This window comes from Xenopus tropicalis, chromosome 6 (genome assembly GCF_000004195.4).
Source record: "Xenopus tropicalis strain Nigerian chromosome 6, UCB_Xtro_10.0, whole genome shotgun sequence".
Taxonomy (NCBI): Eukaryota; Metazoa; Chordata; class Amphibia; order Anura; family Pipidae; genus Xenopus; species Xenopus tropicalis.
Window position 1 is genome coordinate 41,089,923 of NC_030682.2, and position 17,596 is coordinate 41,107,518.

General features: G+C 41.5%; 1 protein-coding gene across 2 annotated transcripts; it reads right to left on the reverse strand.

Annotated features, from left to right (window-relative positions):
* Positions 1–10,400: 10,400 nt before the first annotated feature.
* Positions 10,401–14,587, reverse strand: cycs (cytochrome c, somatic). Of its 2 annotated transcripts, XM_012964419.3 has the most exons (4): positions 14,419–14,587; positions 14,228–14,315; positions 13,011–13,187; positions 10,401–10,821 (listed from the first exon to the last, which is right to left on the reverse strand). In XM_012964419.3, exons 3-4 carry the CDS (start codon positions 13,177–13,179, stop codon positions 10,673–10,675), a joined length of 318 nt encoding a protein of 105 aa, XP_012819873.1. In that variant the 5' UTR covers positions 13,180–13,187; positions 14,228–14,315; positions 14,419–14,587; the 3' UTR covers positions 10,401–10,672.
* Between the last annotated feature and the right edge of the window lie 3,009 nt (positions 14,588–17,596).

The following is a 17,596-nucleotide window of genomic DNA, read 5'->3' on the forward strand; positions in this document are numbered from 1 at the left end:
ATATCTCCCACATAGCATTAGGTACCTAGACAAAACATCCTAAATATGAAAGCCAAGGGTCCACTGAACAGTTTGATGCCCATTGTGCATAAGATTACCAAAGTATCTGGCATTTAGAGACCCCTAAATTAGGTTTTTGCATACAAATTGCCCCGGATAACATTAAATTGCTCCGCTACTGATAATTCAACACATTTACTGCATTTTGTGGGGTTAAAACGTGAATGTAAAATAGGTACATTTTAAAGTAATTTCTGAAAATTGTAGTCTCAAATTGTCTCTAAATCATTAAAATAACATAAAAAATGTATTGCACAGTGCCGTTGGCAAATATTTGCAATGGCAACTAAACAATTTTTCAGGCAAAAAAAAAACCCCACAATGTGATAAAAAAGCAGCCACAAAATTGTGTGTAAGTGTGTGTACAAATTGTGCATTGTGTGCAAGTATGTGTGAGTCCTGTGAATGTGTAAAAGCCCCCCTATCCCCCCAAAATTGATGTGTGTGTTTGTAAATGTGTGGGTGTATTGAAGAGGAAGGCGTGTGCAGCAGAGGATCTGGTGAGTGGGTGGTGCTTGGGGGTCCAGAAAGTGCAGGCAACAGCAGGCACATAGTTTGCACGTGGTTCCTGTTGCCTAGTGGTCCCTGGGTGATCGCTTAGGGTTAAACTCCACAGGAGATTTTGTCAGATGGTGTCATCAACAAAATGCATCCTACAAGTCAGATGTAGTTGCATGTATTATAATACAGTATAATGGGACCAATACAAAAATCTGATGTGTAAACTACATGAAAGATTTGCCGTCCAACACAACATGCCTTAGGGCTCTGGCACACGGGGAGATTAGTCACCCGCGACAAATCTCCCTTGTCACGGGCGAATAATCTCCCCGAACTACCATCCCACCGGCGAACATGTAAGTCGCCGGTGGGATGGTACACGCTGCGCAGGCGATTTCGGCAAATCGTCGAAGTTGCCTCGCGAGGCATTTTTGGCGATTTGCCGAAATCGCGCCGCCGCGTGTGCCATCCCACCGGCGACTTACATGTTCGCCGGTGGGATGGCAACTGACGGCTCTCTTATGGCAACTCGGGGAGATTAGTCGCCTGCAAACAGGGAGATTTGTCGCGGGCAACTAATCTCCCCGTGTGTCAGAGCCCTTATGGAACATCCTCCAACGAGATAAAATCTGATGGTGTCTGACAGACTCTTTTTCCTCATTGACTGTCGGATGTGAATGTATGAACAAAACACACCATCCGACTTTATCTGATCCAACTTTACATCACAGCCTATAGAGATCAGATTTTGTAGGATTCTACAAAATCTTGTGCTGTTCTATGGTGTTTGCATGATAAGATCAGATAAAATCTGACCCACAAAATATAATGAAACTCTCCAATGCAGTTTAGCCCTTTAGGTATGGAGATCCAAATTACACAAAGATCCCTTACCTGGAAAAGGTCCTGAGCATTCTGGAAACAGGTCCCATACCTGTAACTTAATACTATATGATTAAATATTGATCTATAAAACACAAGTTTTATGAAGAAATAAATAAATATTATATGAAGAATTTTTCTGTACCAACTCTGTGTTTCTATTTTAACTGTGACCAATTTTTAATGTAATGGCGTATATCTCAACATTTTAATTTTAAAACTTTAATTTAAATTAATAACTTAATTTGAAATGGACTATAAATATAAATGAGGAGCTACTATACCAATAGCTGTCACTGCTTTTACCCAGTGGTTTGGTAAAGAAGATATTGATTGATATTGAAGTGGTGCTACAATTTTTGTTTTTTTTTTATTCAGTGTAGTTTGTTGCCTGAAAAGCAACAGTACTTTAATATCTCTTTTAGCACAATCTTTTTCACATTGAGGCTGGAACATGATGTCAGTACTCGCAAGAAACATAAGTTTATCAAATACAAAGAGAACTATAGCAGTTATTATACTGTATATGTCTTGCACAGACCCAAACCTATTCTAAGGCAGGGTTCCAGAAGTCATGACAAAAGTTTCCGTCTCTAGCAAATTGCCGGACAAACTCACCATCCTGTTTGATAAAACAGATGTTCCTATTCTGCAAAAAAAAATTATTCCATAAACGAGAACAACGTCAACAGAACAGGAGAACGGATAAAAGAGACTAAAAAGAAAAACACTATCATGAACTAGATAAGGGGGCAAATGACACTGAAGACAAAAGATACAAAATACAGGTGCAGCCAAGGAAAAAGGACAGTATCTTCTAAATGTCTTAAATATTATCACATGAACTTTTATCTCTGTCTTGGAAATAAGTATGTCAATCTGACTAATAATTCTCATTTGACTGATGATCTGAATCCAGGAGTTTTCCCTGCTAATGCCCCAGATACACCTGACAGTAGTTTTTTTGATGGAGGGCATATTCATCCTTACTTTCAGAGAAACAGATAATTATCATTTTAATACTGTATTTTATATTTTCAATAACTCTTTTTCAGACTTTTACAGAGTAAACATCATGATGCAAATGTCATATAGAATACAGATGTTTATTCAGGAAAGTGAAAGAAGAAGGAGAGAAGAAAGAAAAGATTTGATTCCATACTGATGGAGTCAAGGTATAGAGAAAATATTAATGGAAAGAAACTTCAACTTAAACAGGTTAAAAAGACAGATTATGCAAAGATTAAAGATAAAAAATTATTTATCTAACCTACAAGTTATCTGTCCCCCTTTTTTCCAGAGAAAACAACCCCAACCTGGACAGTCTAACGTCATAGTTTAAAACTTCCATCCCATTTACCAGTTTAGTTACACGTCTCTGCACTCTCTCCAGCTCATTCCTTCCTAAAAAAGGAAGTGATTGTAATCGCTTACCTTATACCACGGGCTGGTGCTGCTGTTAGGAAAAAACTGCACCAGTCTGGGGTAGCTGTGAGAGAGTGATCCCTTCTGTCTTTGTGCTGCTTTCGCATGTGCAGTAGTGTGAAAAAACAAACTTTAACACAAAAGTTGGCTTTTTCACTGTTCTGCACATGCACTGGCTCTGGCATTCCAAAGATAGATGAGAGAAGGATCACTTGCTCAGAGCTACTCTGGGCTGGTGCAGTTTTCTCCTAACAGGAGCACCAACCTGGGGTATAGGGTAAGCAATTGCAATCACTGGGGGGTTCCTAACATTTTGGCAACAGCCCAGTGATTTTACCTTTCCTTTGACTGGAGACCAAAACTGCACTAAATAGTCAAGGTGAAGAGGCAAAATTGTGTTTTCATCCCTTGGGCTAATGCCCTTTTTTATGCAAGACAGTACTTTATTTGCTTTAGTAGCCACAGAATGACACTGCCTTGAATTAGACAACTTGCTATCTACAAAAATCCTCAGATCCTTCTCAATTAAGGATACACCCAACACACTACCATGTAGTTTGTAACTCGTATTTAAAGGAGAACTATACCCCCGGGCACTAAAAGCCCCCTTAACTATCACTGCCTTGATCTGCAATCTGGTTTTAAGCCTGTGCACTCTACTGAGATGGCGTTGTGCAGAGTTAGAAATGATCTTCAGGTTGCCAAAGCCAAAGGTCACTTTTCTATACTAATCCTATTTGATACGGTAAACCACTCTCTCCTGATGCAAATTCTGCATTTAATTGGTAACTGTAATCAGGCTGCATCCTGGATCTCTTCTTACCTCTCTCACCGATCCTTCACCGTGTCTTATGCAAACAAAACCTTATCTCCAGTCCCACTTAATGTGGGGGTACTGCAAGGCTCTGTACTTGGGCCGTTGTTGTTCTCCCTCTACACACTATCTTTGGGAGAGCTCATCCTCTCATTTGACTTTAAATATCATCTGTATGCTGATTATATTCAAATTTATCTTTCGACCCCTTCATTAACAATTGAAACTCAGACTGAAATCTCTAGCTGTCTCCTAGCTATCTCCAATTGGATGAACAAACACCACCTCAAACTATAACTAAAAAAAACTGAACTAAAGATCTTTCCACCTAAGCCTAGTCCTACACCCCCTTTACTGTCTCTATTGATGGCACGCTCATCAACCATGTTGACTCGGCGCGTTGTTTGGGGGTGATATTTGACTCCTGTCTCTCCTTCTCTGACCATATTAACGCCACTGTCAAAACCTGTCACTTTTTTTAAGCAATATTGCCAAAATCCACCCCTTTCATTCTACTGTAATAGCTAGGTTGCACATGCATGCGCTCATCCTATTCCGACTTGACTACTGTAACCTGCTACTAACCGGCCTCCCTAACTCCCATCTCTCCCCCCTACAGCTTGTAATAAATACTGCTGACAGAATTTTCCTCCTCTCATCCAGGAGAATTCAGGCCCTTCCACTGCTAAACTCCTTATTGTGGCTTCCCGTTAAACAAAGAATATCTTACAAACTCCTTCTCTTAACCTTCAAAGCCCTCCATGCCTCTGCACCTCACTACATCTCTTCTCTTGTGTCTCCGTACGTTCCTGGTCGACTCCTTCGTTCCTCGCAGAGCAACCACTTGGTTGCACCCCCCCACTACTACTGCTGTTTCCCGCCTTAAACCTTTCTGCCTTGCTGCCCCTTACATTTGGAATGCCCCCCTGATTTCCTCCGGAGAGAATCCTCCCTCAGTCTTTTTAAAACTAAACTTAAAGGAGAAGGAAAGTCAAAATCTATTAGCCACACTATTAAATAGTACTACTATTGCTGAGTAAAAACGCTATTTATTAGCCTTTCCTTCTCCTTTAAAGATTACCTCTTGGGGCACTCGCACAGCACCTGATCTGGGAACTGGCACTTATATTGCAGTGTCACCCACTATAACCTACAGCACTTATATTTGCCTATTTGAGTCTGTAAGTTACCCTCCCATTTAGATTGTAAGCTCTATGGGGCAGGGACCTCTATCCTCTTTGATTCTTAACTTATTGCAAGTGTACCTTGTATTTATTGTTATACTTTGTATTTATCTATTATTATTTTAATAACCTCTTTGTTTATATTAATCTATTCTAGTGTACAGCGCTGGATACATAAATAGCACTTTATAAATAAAGATATACATACATGTAACTATGTGTGTACTCAGGGGAGCCCTTGAGGTCAGATTCTCCGGTGGGTACCAAGTCTGATTGCAGGTTTTTCAGAGGCATGCTACCTCACCAGTAACATATAATTCACTTTGATGTAAATTTCCTCATGGCCACAGTCTGGTCACTCCCCCTTTGTCACTGCTCCACCCTCCCTAAACTTATCTTTGTTGCTGCTTCTCACATCTGGTATTCCATCCATGAGTTCCTCTGGAAAGAATCCTTCTTCAGCCTTTCAAAGTCAAAGACAACCTCTTGCTGAATTATATTGCGGCAATGTAAATGTAAAGCCCTTTTTATCCTCCTATTTGTATGTTACCTACCCACTTAGATTGTAAGCTCTATGGGACAGATACTTCCCCTTTCCTCGCTTAATTTTGAATGTAAATGTATTTAATCATTAAGAACAATGCTGTCCAACTTCTGTGGTGCCAAGGGCCGGACTTTCTCTAGCATACATAGTGGAGGGCCACTAATGGAAGCCAATTTTGACCACTGACCTTTTTGAACCGTACCCACTTCAAGCCACACCCATTTTATCACAAGAGCTTTTAAGACCATGCCCACGTTAATGGTGGTAGTGCAGTAAAAACCCAAATGCTTGGTGCTCACTGCAGGGATATCAACCATCATTCATATGTGAAAGAATTTTATTATGTTATATTAAGACACACCCTTAAATCCATACTAACATTTAGGCACCCTCAAGTGACTTTGCCTTTCCTTCTCCTTTAATGACTATTTCCAACAGCTAACAAACTCCCAGAACAAACCCTTTCCAGGATCACCTTCCACAGGCAGCATAAGGCAGGCAGAGTATGGCACACACAGGCAGCATAGGACAGTCAGAGTATGGGACACACAGGCCACATAGGTCAGGCAAGGTATAGCACACACTGGCAGTACTTTGTCTGCCCTACCCTGCCTGTGTGTGCCATACTCTGCCTGTCCTATGCTGCCTCTGTGTGCAATGCTCTGCCTGCCCTATGCTGCCTGTGTGTGCCATACTGTCACTGACTCAATGCTGGCACTACTCCTACAGTCTGAGGTGTAGAAAGGTGAACAGTGTGGGTGCATACAGTCTGAGCCTGCAGGGGGTGAACATTGCAGGGATTAAAAGGTTTGAACAGTACAGGGGATTACATGTATAAACAATACAGGGGGATTACAGCCTGAATCTGAGGTGTGAACCATGCAGGGGGCCAGTTAATCTCAGTACTGATGCCATTTAAACCATCAAAGCAGCCAGACAGGTGGGGGGGGGGGCACACAGAGGGGGGGGGGGGGTCGGGGCTGCCAGATGGACAGCACTGATTTAGATCATTTGAACCCTGCCTATTGTGTTCTAGTACTGTTTTAATGCAGAGGTCCAATGTACACAAGTAGCTCTATATAACTAAAATATACATACACTACCTTGGAATAGTGTACACAGTATGCAAATTTCTCTTAATTTGTCCCTTTGTCTAACTGTGCATAAAAAAGTTGGTCTAATAGAACAGATACAACGATAAACTCAAAGCCATATAATTATACAATCAGTGTTTTACTGCTGATGAATCTTTCCGGACTCTGATCCTTAGGTTGCCTTTCTACAGATCTCCTAGATCAGTGTTGTCCAACTTCTGTTGTACTGAGGGCCGGAATTTTTCCGACCTACGTGGTGGAGGGCCGATAATGGAAGCCAGTTTTGACCACTCCCCTTTTTGAAACCACACCCATGATCATACCCATATTAATGGTTGTAGTACAGCAAAAACCTGCCATACTCTGCCTGCCCTACCCTGCCTGTGTGCCATACTCTGCCTGCCCTACCCTGCCTTTGTGTGTGCCATACTCTGCCTTCCCTACCCTGCCTGTGTGTGCCATACTCTGCCTGCCCTACCCTGCCAGCGTGCCATACTTTCACTGTGTGTGCCATTCTTGGCTGGTTTGTGCCATACCTGGCCTGTGTGTGCCATACTCTGCCTGCCCTACCCTGTCTGTGTGTGCCATACTCTGCCTTCCCTACCCTGCCTGTGTGTGCCATACTCTGCTTGCCCTATGCTGCCTGTGTGTATGGCACACACAGGCAGCCTACAGTGACACAAGGCTGGCACTGCTCCTACAGTCTGCACAATAACTATATATTAAAAAACTTTTTAATTGCAGTACCACCTCAGTATATGTTCTTTTTGTAGTATGCAGGGATTATTTGTGGGTTTCTACTGCTCCTGAGGTGTGAACAGGGGAACAATGGGGTTGATTACAGCCTGAGCCTGAGGTGTGAACACTGCAGGGGTAGAACAATGCAGAGATTAAAAGGTGTGAACAGTACAGGGGTTTACATATTTAAACAATACAGCCTGATTACAGCCTGAATCTGAGGTGAGAACCATGCAGGGGGGGCAGTTAATCACAGTACTGATACCATTTAAAGCTTACACAAGAGTAAGCCATCAAAGCAGCCAGACAGGTGGGGGGCCACACAGAGGGGGGTCACGGGCCACCAGTTGGACAGCACTGTTCTAGATAATAATCACTGTGCTTTAATATACTAAGATTAAAGTATTATATTTTATAATATTGTCGTCTATGTCTTATAGGGGAAATAGGCTGAAGAGTTTATAACTAATGTAAATACTATATTCAGTTCTTAAAGGAAAAGGAAAGGCTAAGTCACTTGGGGTTGCTAAAATGTTAAGCACCCCCAAGTGACTTTAATCGCCTACCTTTTACCCCGGGCTGGTGCTCCTGTTAGGAGAAAACAGCACCAGCCCGGGGTACCTGGAGCAATGCGCTTCCTCCTTCGTTTCGCTAAGACTAACACAATAGGTGCATGCGCAGTAGAGTGAAAAGCCGACTTCTCTGTTAAAGTTCCGCTATTCACTCTACTGCGCATGTGCGCGCTAGCAAAGCAGGAAGAAGCGCTACAGGTACCCCGGGCTGGTGCTGTTCTCTCCGTACAGGGGCACCAGCCTGGGGTAAAAGGTATGCGATTCAAGTCACTTGGGGGTGCTTAACATTTTGGTACCCCCAAGTGACTTTGCCTTTCCTTCTCCTTTAAAGGGTAATACCACACAAACACAGCTTAAGCTTTTTGGAAAGTAAACATAATTTCAAGCAACTTTGCAATAAACATCAGTTACAAAATAGCAGCCTTTTCATGATTCATGATACTTATACTTTAGATTACTATCGTTATAGTGATAGGTAAATAGGGTTTCTGTGTTGTGTGGGCTCTTTAACGAATTTTGGTTCGGAAAAAAAAAAATTAATAATGAAGTAAGTCGGCAGCAAAAGAATGCAGCTGCTGACTTGTTTATTCATGTATGAACAGAAAGACTACTTCTGACTGAATGCCAATCTCCACCATTTCAGAAATGATTTCATCACTCTCTGCATAGAATAATGAACTTGCACATTTTCCTTGGAAAGCCTAAGCCCTGCCTTCACTTATTAGGATGCTGCATTCACTGTCTCCTGCCACAAAATGATAATTGACACATGCTCGGGCAATCATCATTAGTACCTTGAAGCTCTGGGGTCTTGCGTTTAGTTCCCAGAGCATTTTTATGCTCTCCCCAAATTCTGCACTTGCGCTTTATAAATAAAAAATATATATAAAATATACCTACATAGATACAATTTTATGTAGGTTTTACCCAGGGTTCTCTAAGGTTACCACTTCATCAAGTCTGAACTGAGATTTTGGCATTTCAAATACCCAAAGGCACAAACAGCCTCCCACAGGCCCAATATATAGTAAATGGCTGTGGCATCTTTCAGAAGCCCCTCTGGCATTTGTCACAACCTATAGGCTGCCAGTCTGGGGTGCGCTGAGCTACACATTGACATTTAAATCCAATCAGTGCAGCACCTTTATCTGGATTTATTAGAAGTTTTAATGATTTTTACTTAATTTGGTAACCATACTCTAGTACAGGGGTGGGCAAAGTTTTTGGCTCGGGGGCCACATTGACTCACAGGCGGGCCAGGCCAGGCCAACGTCCTCCCACCAGCTCCCCCCCCCCCAGCATCCTCCATCTCCCCGACCTGCGGCTCCCACCATCATTCGGCTGCGTCTGTTCCCCAGCTTCCCGCTGCATCCTTTTTTATGGTTGTGCCCCCTGCGTATTGACATCACAAGCACGCACGAAGCGCAACCAATCAGGGCCCAGAAATTATTTAAGGGGACCCGGAGGGCCGTAGTTTGCCCACCCCTGCTCTAGTACCTTTCCATAGTCCCCCATACAGAGAGGCTAGGTTAAATGGCTTCTGATGATGTGAACTCTAGAATACAATTTTGTGCCTACGGAAAGAAACTTTGTATGCTCGATTGGAACAGTAATAGAGCCATGATTAAACATTCTTTTTTTAAGTGCTCAATAGTATGCTGTTTCTCTAAAACTAAAGGGTGATAATAAACCATACAGGTTACTTATAAATGGCCATGTTGTAAAATAATATTTTAGCATCCTTGCAAAATGGCTGCATGTGACAGATCGTAACATGTATGGCCATTCTAAAGCTGATGCCAAAGAGGGCTAATTCTTAGCCTGAGGAAAAAATGCAGGCCATAAACTATCCCCCTCAGCTTGCATCAGCCTTCTACCTTGCCTGCACCAAGAACCATTGTGTGGCCTGGGTGCAGGTACACATGGCGGATATTGGCAAAGAAACACAAGAGTTTGCATTTCAGAGCCGATATCAGCTGCGTGTCCCTGCACCTGGGCTGACACAATGGTTCTAGGTGCAGGCAAGTCTAATGTAACACTTTTTCCATTGGTAAATGGAACACCAGACTCTTTTTGTTTGGCAATTTATTTTACTTTTTATTTGTACAAAGCATCTGCAATATAACCCTTTACAGTTCATTTAGAAGCCTTTGTATGTGGTTTGTGGGAACTACTGGTGTTTAATGACAGAAGTACTTGCCATTTGAATTTGGACTGTAGTGTGCATTTTAGTCATTTTGTTGAGAAAAAAAAAAAAAAAGTACCATATGTATGCTTGTGCAGGAGAAACAAATTAATTTTTCATGTTGTAAGTCCAACAAATGTGTATGACCTCCTTCAATCAGACTGACTGATTAGTCAGTTTTATTCAATCAGACTCACTATTCAACTAACAGGCAGAAATGCTACCCATAATGTGAAGAAAACACCACGTCAACAAGAATGAGGAGCCAATCCATGTGGAAAGACTGGTTTATAAAGCCCAAGCCACAGGTTTGACCATTGGCAATAAATGTGTGTTGATTGGAAAACCATTTTCTAGTGACAAACATCTAGCAAATATGCTTATATGTATCACACAAGCTGCACATTTTATGGTTTATTAAAAGACATTAAAATGGCTGTTATTAACATGGACAGTTTTATTAGATGTTTAGATCAATAAGCATTTTTGACTTCAAAAAACACTGGAGACATAGCCAAATTCATTTCAATGATCTCCCTCAAGATTTACATTCTCTGGCTGATGAGACACCCTCTAAAAGATGTATGGACAGTACAAATAAAAATATATATAAAATCTTACAGTATCTCATCACAAACAATCCCTGAAATAAATAAGGCAGGACATATGGTTATTAACTGCTGGTTGACTGTTTTAGATATGCTATTAAGTCTTGTCTCTCGCCCTTCTTCTTAATGCCAGCAAAGATCATCTTTGTTCCAGGAATGTACTTCTTAGGATTTTCTAGATATTCCAGAAGGGTACCCTCATCCCAAACAATTCCTATGAAAGAACAGAAAGTTATTTAATTATTTGCAATATTAAATACTCTGGGTGCATCATTTAACTACCCTGTAATTTCTATTCTATTGCTATGCCTATTCACGTGGACATGCTATTCAGGTGCCAATCACAATTTCATTCGACAAATGTAAAGGTGGCCATATATGTTCATATTTTAGTTTTCTTCCGACAAACATTCAGATATCGATCATACATTTAAATGAAACTATCTATAACTAACATTCAGACTGAAATCGTAGGATAAAGCGGAAGATGTCCTGAACATGCAGACACCAGTAGAATTAAAGTGACTTCCTGGAAATGCATTGTAGCACCCCCCCCCCCCCCCCCCCCCCCCCCCACCCCGGATATTGGCAGATAAAATCTATGACTGAAATTTTTTAACTTAGCCAAACTACTAATTACCAATTACCATAGTACGAAAATTGAGATGATAATTTGGAGCCTGCACGGTTCGAAAATTGTGAAAAACTACATTTCGTACAATTATATTGGTGCATATATTGCCAGTTTTATGCCTTGACTTTGACCCTTTTCTTTGTTTTGTCTCTTGGATTGTTGCATTTTCCTGAATGTAATTTACTGGGGACAGGGACAAATGCCACATAGGGAATTGACTAAAGCGTCAGTAAAAAAAAAATATAATATAATATAAAATATATATATATATATATTTTTTTTTAATATGCTGTAATACAACCTAAAGAACTGTACAGTTGCTAGGGTCAGGGCACACTAGGTGTACTTCGCTCTGTCTGCATTTTGTAGGCACGTGGAGAGAAGCAGATCTGCTCCTGTTTGTGTGTGTGTAGCTGCCCTGGTTTTTCAGGCCAAAACTGTCCCTATCAGTGCAACTACACTCAGAAACGTTAATGAGTGGGATGCTTCTCTCTGCCCCCACTCATATGCCGTGTGCCCTGATCCTTAGTAACAACTGCAGCCAGAATGCAAATTGAGGCTATAAAATGATCTTTCTTTCAGGGCATTCAAAATATATCTCAGACCTTGATATTTACACCACTATGCAAATACAAACGGTCTATTGCAACTGGTTTTGATATTCTACCGTTTAGAACAGTGCTGTCCAACTTCTGTTGTACCGAGGGCCGGAATTTTTCCGACCTACGTGGTGGAGGGCCGATAATGGAAGCCAGTTTTGACCACTCCCCTTTTGGAAACCGCACCCACTTGAAACCACACCCATGTTATCACATGACCATACCCATATTAATGGTTGTAGTACAGCAAAAACCTGCCATACTCTGCCTGCCCTACCCTACCTGTGTGTGCCATACTCTGCCTGCCCTACCCTGCCTGTGTGTGCCATACTCTGCCTTCCCTACCCTGCCTGTGTGCCATACTTTCACTGTGTGTGCCATTCTTGGCTGGTTTGTGCCATACTTGGCCTGTGTGTGCCATACTCTGCCTTCCCTACCCTGCCTGTGTGCCATACTTTCACTGTGTTTGCCATTCTTGGCTGGTTTGTGCCATACTTGGCCTGTGTGTGCCCTACTCTGCTTGCCCTATGATGCCTGTGTGTATGGCACACACAGGCAGCCTACAGTGACACAATGCTGGCACTGCTCCTACAGTCTGCACAATAACTATATATTAAAAAACTTTTTAATTGCAGGACCACCTCAGTATATGTTCTTTTTGTAGTATGTAGGGATTATTTGTGGGTTTCTACTGCTCCTGAGGTGTGAACAGGGGAACAATATGGGCGATTACAGCCTGAGCCTGAGGTGTGAACACTGCAGGGGGTGAACAATGCAGAGATTAAAAGGTGTGAACAACACAGGGGATTACATATTTAAACAATACAGAGGGATTACAGCCTGAATCTGAGGTGAGAACCATGCAGGGGGGGCAGTTAATCACAGTACTGATACCATTTAAAGCTTACACAAGAGTAAGCCATCAAAGCAGCCAGACAGGTGGGGGGGCCACACAGAGGGGTGTCACGGGCCGGATGCGGCCCGCGGGCCGCCAGTTGGACAGCACTGGTTTAGAACATAAAAGTTAATTATAAAGACAAATGCCTCCTTTGATTTAGCAGCAGGTGTCTTGTTATGCCAGGAAATACCAAATTGATTGTCCTTGAAAGCATTTTTTACCTTGCCATTACAAGGCTAAAGAGGGGGCTGCATTTTTGCTCTAACACTTACCCTTATTTTTGTTAGCATCAGTATAGGAAAAGCCTTCTGCTTGTCCAGTCTTGCGTCCAAACAGGCCATGAAGGTTAGGCCCAGTTTTGTGCTTGCCTCCTTTCTCTACAGTGTGGCACTGGGAACATTTCTGAACAAAGATTTTCTTGCCTTTTTCAGCGTCTCCCATGTTTGCACCTATGAATGACAGAATGAATGCTTTCAAAGTGTTTTAACCTACCCTGTGTAAAAATAACTTTACTGCAATCCAGCCTTGTGACCTATATGACCTCTGGGTTAGCAAGGACACAAGGAATAAAGGTCAGTTAAAGAGAAAAGTCATTAAAATAAATAACCTGCTGCTCCCAACAGCTGTTCAACAGCTAAAGACAGAAGGTTTTGGAGCTGTATTTTAACAAACGTAGAAGGAAAAAAGTTAAGGGTATAAGCCATTCTAAAGAGTATAGATGCAGCTCTTTAGCGCCAGCTTATAAAACAATTCACTGGGGAGGTGCCACTGGGAAGGTTTGGCACCTTCAGTGAATGTAATCACAATATCTAAACCACCAGGCCATCGCTAATTCTTTTTTAGTGCTGCAAACTTTAGTCAATTTCCCATGGATTTTTGGTGTGGATGTGGTCCAGGCAATGCCCACTACAGTATAGAAAAAAAAAAATTCTCATAACTTATCTTCAAATCAAATAAATATTTTGCCTTTTACCAACCAATATAAAACAGATGCAATGCCTGCAAGGAATCAATGGGAAAGGATTAAAGCTGGCCATGGGATAGCAATTCCCCACCCCCTCCCATGGAGTTGGGCTTACATTGTCCTTTAACAGGATCACAGCAAAACAGAGTGATCAATTAAAGACCCAACCTACTGATGGCTCCAAACAGTAATACCCCATACTCAAACTACATGGAGTATATAATGCCCATGCTTTAAACTGGCTAAATGTGTCCTAGTATACTCCCTAGCCACCAGAACCTACAGTACAATGATGCCAGCCAGGTTCTGAATGATTCTTACACATATTACTGTACTGAGAACACTGATCTATGAAAAGCTATCTGCAGCCTTCTGATATATGCCATGCTCAAAATAAAATCATGATAAATTGCTATTTACAAATCCAGAGCAAATATAATTATGAGAATAAAACATGAATTCCCCCACTGATGCTGGCCCACGTTGGGATAGCGCTCTAAACTACATTACAACACGGTTCGGCACCTTCATCAATCCCGGTTACCGCTGCAGTCAGTGGGGGGTGCAGCAAGACGTAGCTCAGTAATGGCTGTAACACCCAAGGTCCCCGTCTCTGCACAAGGTCACAGTAAAAAATCGCGAATGAATACACAGACCTGATAATGAAGGTGAATAAATTCTACCCAACCTCGCCAATATATCAGTGAATCCCTCACCTTGCTCTGTATGTGTTACTGAGAACTCCTGCCCCTTCGGTCTCCGACGTTCTACTCCCAAGGACACGCTGCGCCCACTCCTTTGTAACCGGTGTTTTTGCAACCAAACCCTACGACCGGCTTATGACGACAATACTACATTATCAGCCTGCTATCCAATCAGCGCGCTATTGTTTGCCTCTAGCTTCTGCATTATGGTTAGGTTGAGCCGGACGTGAGGGAGGATGGCGGTGTGATGCCCCTCCCACTTAGCTGCTTAGCGAAGGCGCGCTTATACTTAATACTGGTGACGTGACCTAAGGAAGGACACAGGGAAGGCCCAGCGTCTTTGAAGTGTCTACGCCATTGTGTGGCAATTGGGTTGCTGGTGCTTGGGTGGTGTGAAGCCTGTTTCTATATATACCTAGACGGAACCCATATAGTGTTGATTTTTGTAATTGTTGAATAGGGTGTTCTATAAACTTCAGCTACTACTAGAATGGCAGGGTGTATCGAGAGAAATAGGGTCCGATTTTAACAAAATGGAGCAACAGTAATTGGGGAGATTGCTAGGTTAGTTGAGGCCCAATAAGTAACCAAGGAAGAAATCACTGATATACGCCAACATGCCATTTAAGGACCAGGGGAAGCACAAATGCGGGCATGGATACGTCCTTTGTTGAAGGAGAATCTGTGATTATTATTTGTTTTTTAAAAAGTATTTAGGTAGTGCAAAAGTCACTTAAACGGTGAAACCCACCCCAGCCACTGTACGTTTCTGTATTAAGGAGCCCCTACTGGCATGTCTATAAAGGAACGAGATCCTCCAACTTATGGGAGATCAAGGGGTTACTTGAGGCCCTGAGGGGCAATGGCAGTTATCAGTATATGGTTAGGAAAAATCTCAGAATCCTGACGTTTAGGGGATTCCTGAAATGATTTTGTTGCGGCTCCAAGGCACTTATATACATCACTAAAAAAGAAATGGAGAGAATCAGCATCATGTCTGGTCTGCTTTTTAACATAGTGGAATATGAAGTACGCATGAAGCACTATGAAGGGCCAATATAACATACTAGTCTTATCACAGCAGTCCATCTGGCATTTATTAGGTTGTCAGTTGAGTATCCTGACTTTGTGTTAACTCTGCCTGGACTGACCCCTTGCCTGTTTGAATACTCTACTGGATCCTGATTTTGCACTGTGCCTCTGTTCTGGTTTTGACCTGGCCTGCCTGACACTGACTCTAGTAAGCTTTCCCAGTCCTTTTCTAACGATCTGGTACCCTTGCTTGCCCAGAACCTTTGCCTTGGTCCTCTCACTTTAAGACCTGGCGGCACCCGAGTAGCGGAGGGCTCCACCCGAAGTGAAAAGTGGTTGTTATAGGCAGAAGCGTGAGCTGTGACCGGGACCTTGGCAATTGTTCTGGGTTGGGTTACCAATCGTGATAGCGAGGCAATAATAATGCTAAAACCACAGAGTATCTTCCAAATTATGGACAAGTCCCCTTTCCATTCCTAGGGACTAGGGCAACAGTTTTCCCTGAAGCAAAACCATGCACACATTCCTGTGGAACTGGATAATTAGAGGTGCAGCTCGCTGCATGAACAGTTCTGTCTGTAATAAACAAAGCTATATAAAGATAAAGTTACACATTATCTTTACGATTGTATGGCTGTGCTAATTATGTATTTCCATTATTGTTTGGAAATTATGCATAAATTAAAGCACTTTGGGGGGATTTTCTAAAACTTGTTTTTTTCTGATTTCTATTTGAAACCATGGAAAAAATAATTTTCATGAATGGCATTCATTTATCAAAAGGTCCTAACTTAAAATAGCATGAACAAAAAAAAAAGTTGCGGGAAAAGTCACAAAAACTGCAACTTTTTTGACTTGTCACATTCTAACCACAACTTTTTTGTATTGTCACACAAAAGCCTGCGCCAAAGAGCAAAGCAAAGAAAGATCTGCCATTGACTTCTACAGGCTTTACTTGGCGTATACAGACAGTCAAACAAACCCATTCAATTGGAAAATGAAGAAAAGCCAGTTTACATAGCAGATAACAGATAAGCTCTGTAGAATACAATATCTTCCTATGTAAAAACAAATCTATTGTATTTAACTGAGCGTATCTGCTATATATATATTTAAATAACCCATGCTTCTACTCCTGTTTCAGAATAATGGCTACACATCAGTGAATTTAAATAAACTATAGCAGGGTTTCTGAAGCAAACACAACTTTAATCAGTGCAGGGCAACAGTACCTTGTATTAAATTACATTAAAACACTCTCATTTTTTGGGATTACTGGTAACAACATTATTTGGGAAAAAAGTAAGAATGCAAATATAACTAAAAATATATACAGTGGAGGAAATAATTATTTGACCCCTCACTGATTTTGTAAGTTTGTCCAGTGACAAAGAAATGAAAAGTCTCAGAACAGTATCATTTCAATGGTAGGTTTATTTTAACAGTGGCAGATAGCACATCAAAAGGAAAATCGAAAAAATAACTTTAAATAAAAGATAGCAACTGATTTGCATTTCATTGAGTGAAATAAGTTTTTGAACCCCTACCAACCATTAAGAGTTCTGGCTCCCACAGAGTGGTTAGACACTTCTACTCAATTAGTCAACCTCATTAAAGGAACAGTAACACCAAAAAATGAAAGTGTATAAAAGTAACTAAAATATAATGTGCTGCTGCCCTGCACTGGTAAAAGTTGTGTGTTTACTTCAGAAAGTCTACTATAATTTATATAAATAAGCTGCTATGTAGCCATGGAGGCAGCCATTCAAAGGAGAAAAGGCACAGGTACATAGCAGATAACAGATAAAACACTATTGTATTCTATAGAACTTATCTGTTATCTGCTATGTAACCTGTGCCTTTTCTCCTTTTTTCCAGCTTGAATGGCTGCCCCCAGGGCTACACAGCAGCTTATTATATAAATTATAGTAGTGTTACTGTAGCAAACACACCAGTTTTACCAGTGCAGGGCAACAGTGCATTATATTTTTATTACTTTAAAGCTCTTTCATTTTTTGGTGTTACTGTTCCTTTAAGGACACCTGTCTTAACTAGTCACCTGTATAAAAGACACCTGTCCACAGAATCAATCAATCAAGCAGACTCCAAACTCTCCAACATGGGAAAGACCAAAGAGCTGTCCAAGGATGTCAGAGAC

Coding starts and splice junctions, on each gene's coding strand:
- cycs (XM_012964419.3), bottom strand. CDS start 13,179: ATGGGAGACGCTGAAAAAGGCAAGAAAATCTTTGTTCAGAAATGTTCC. Junction 10,822..13,010: donor TGATGCTAACAAAAATAAGG/GTAAGTGTTAGA, acceptor GTTCTTTCATAG/GAATTGTTTGGGATGAGGGT.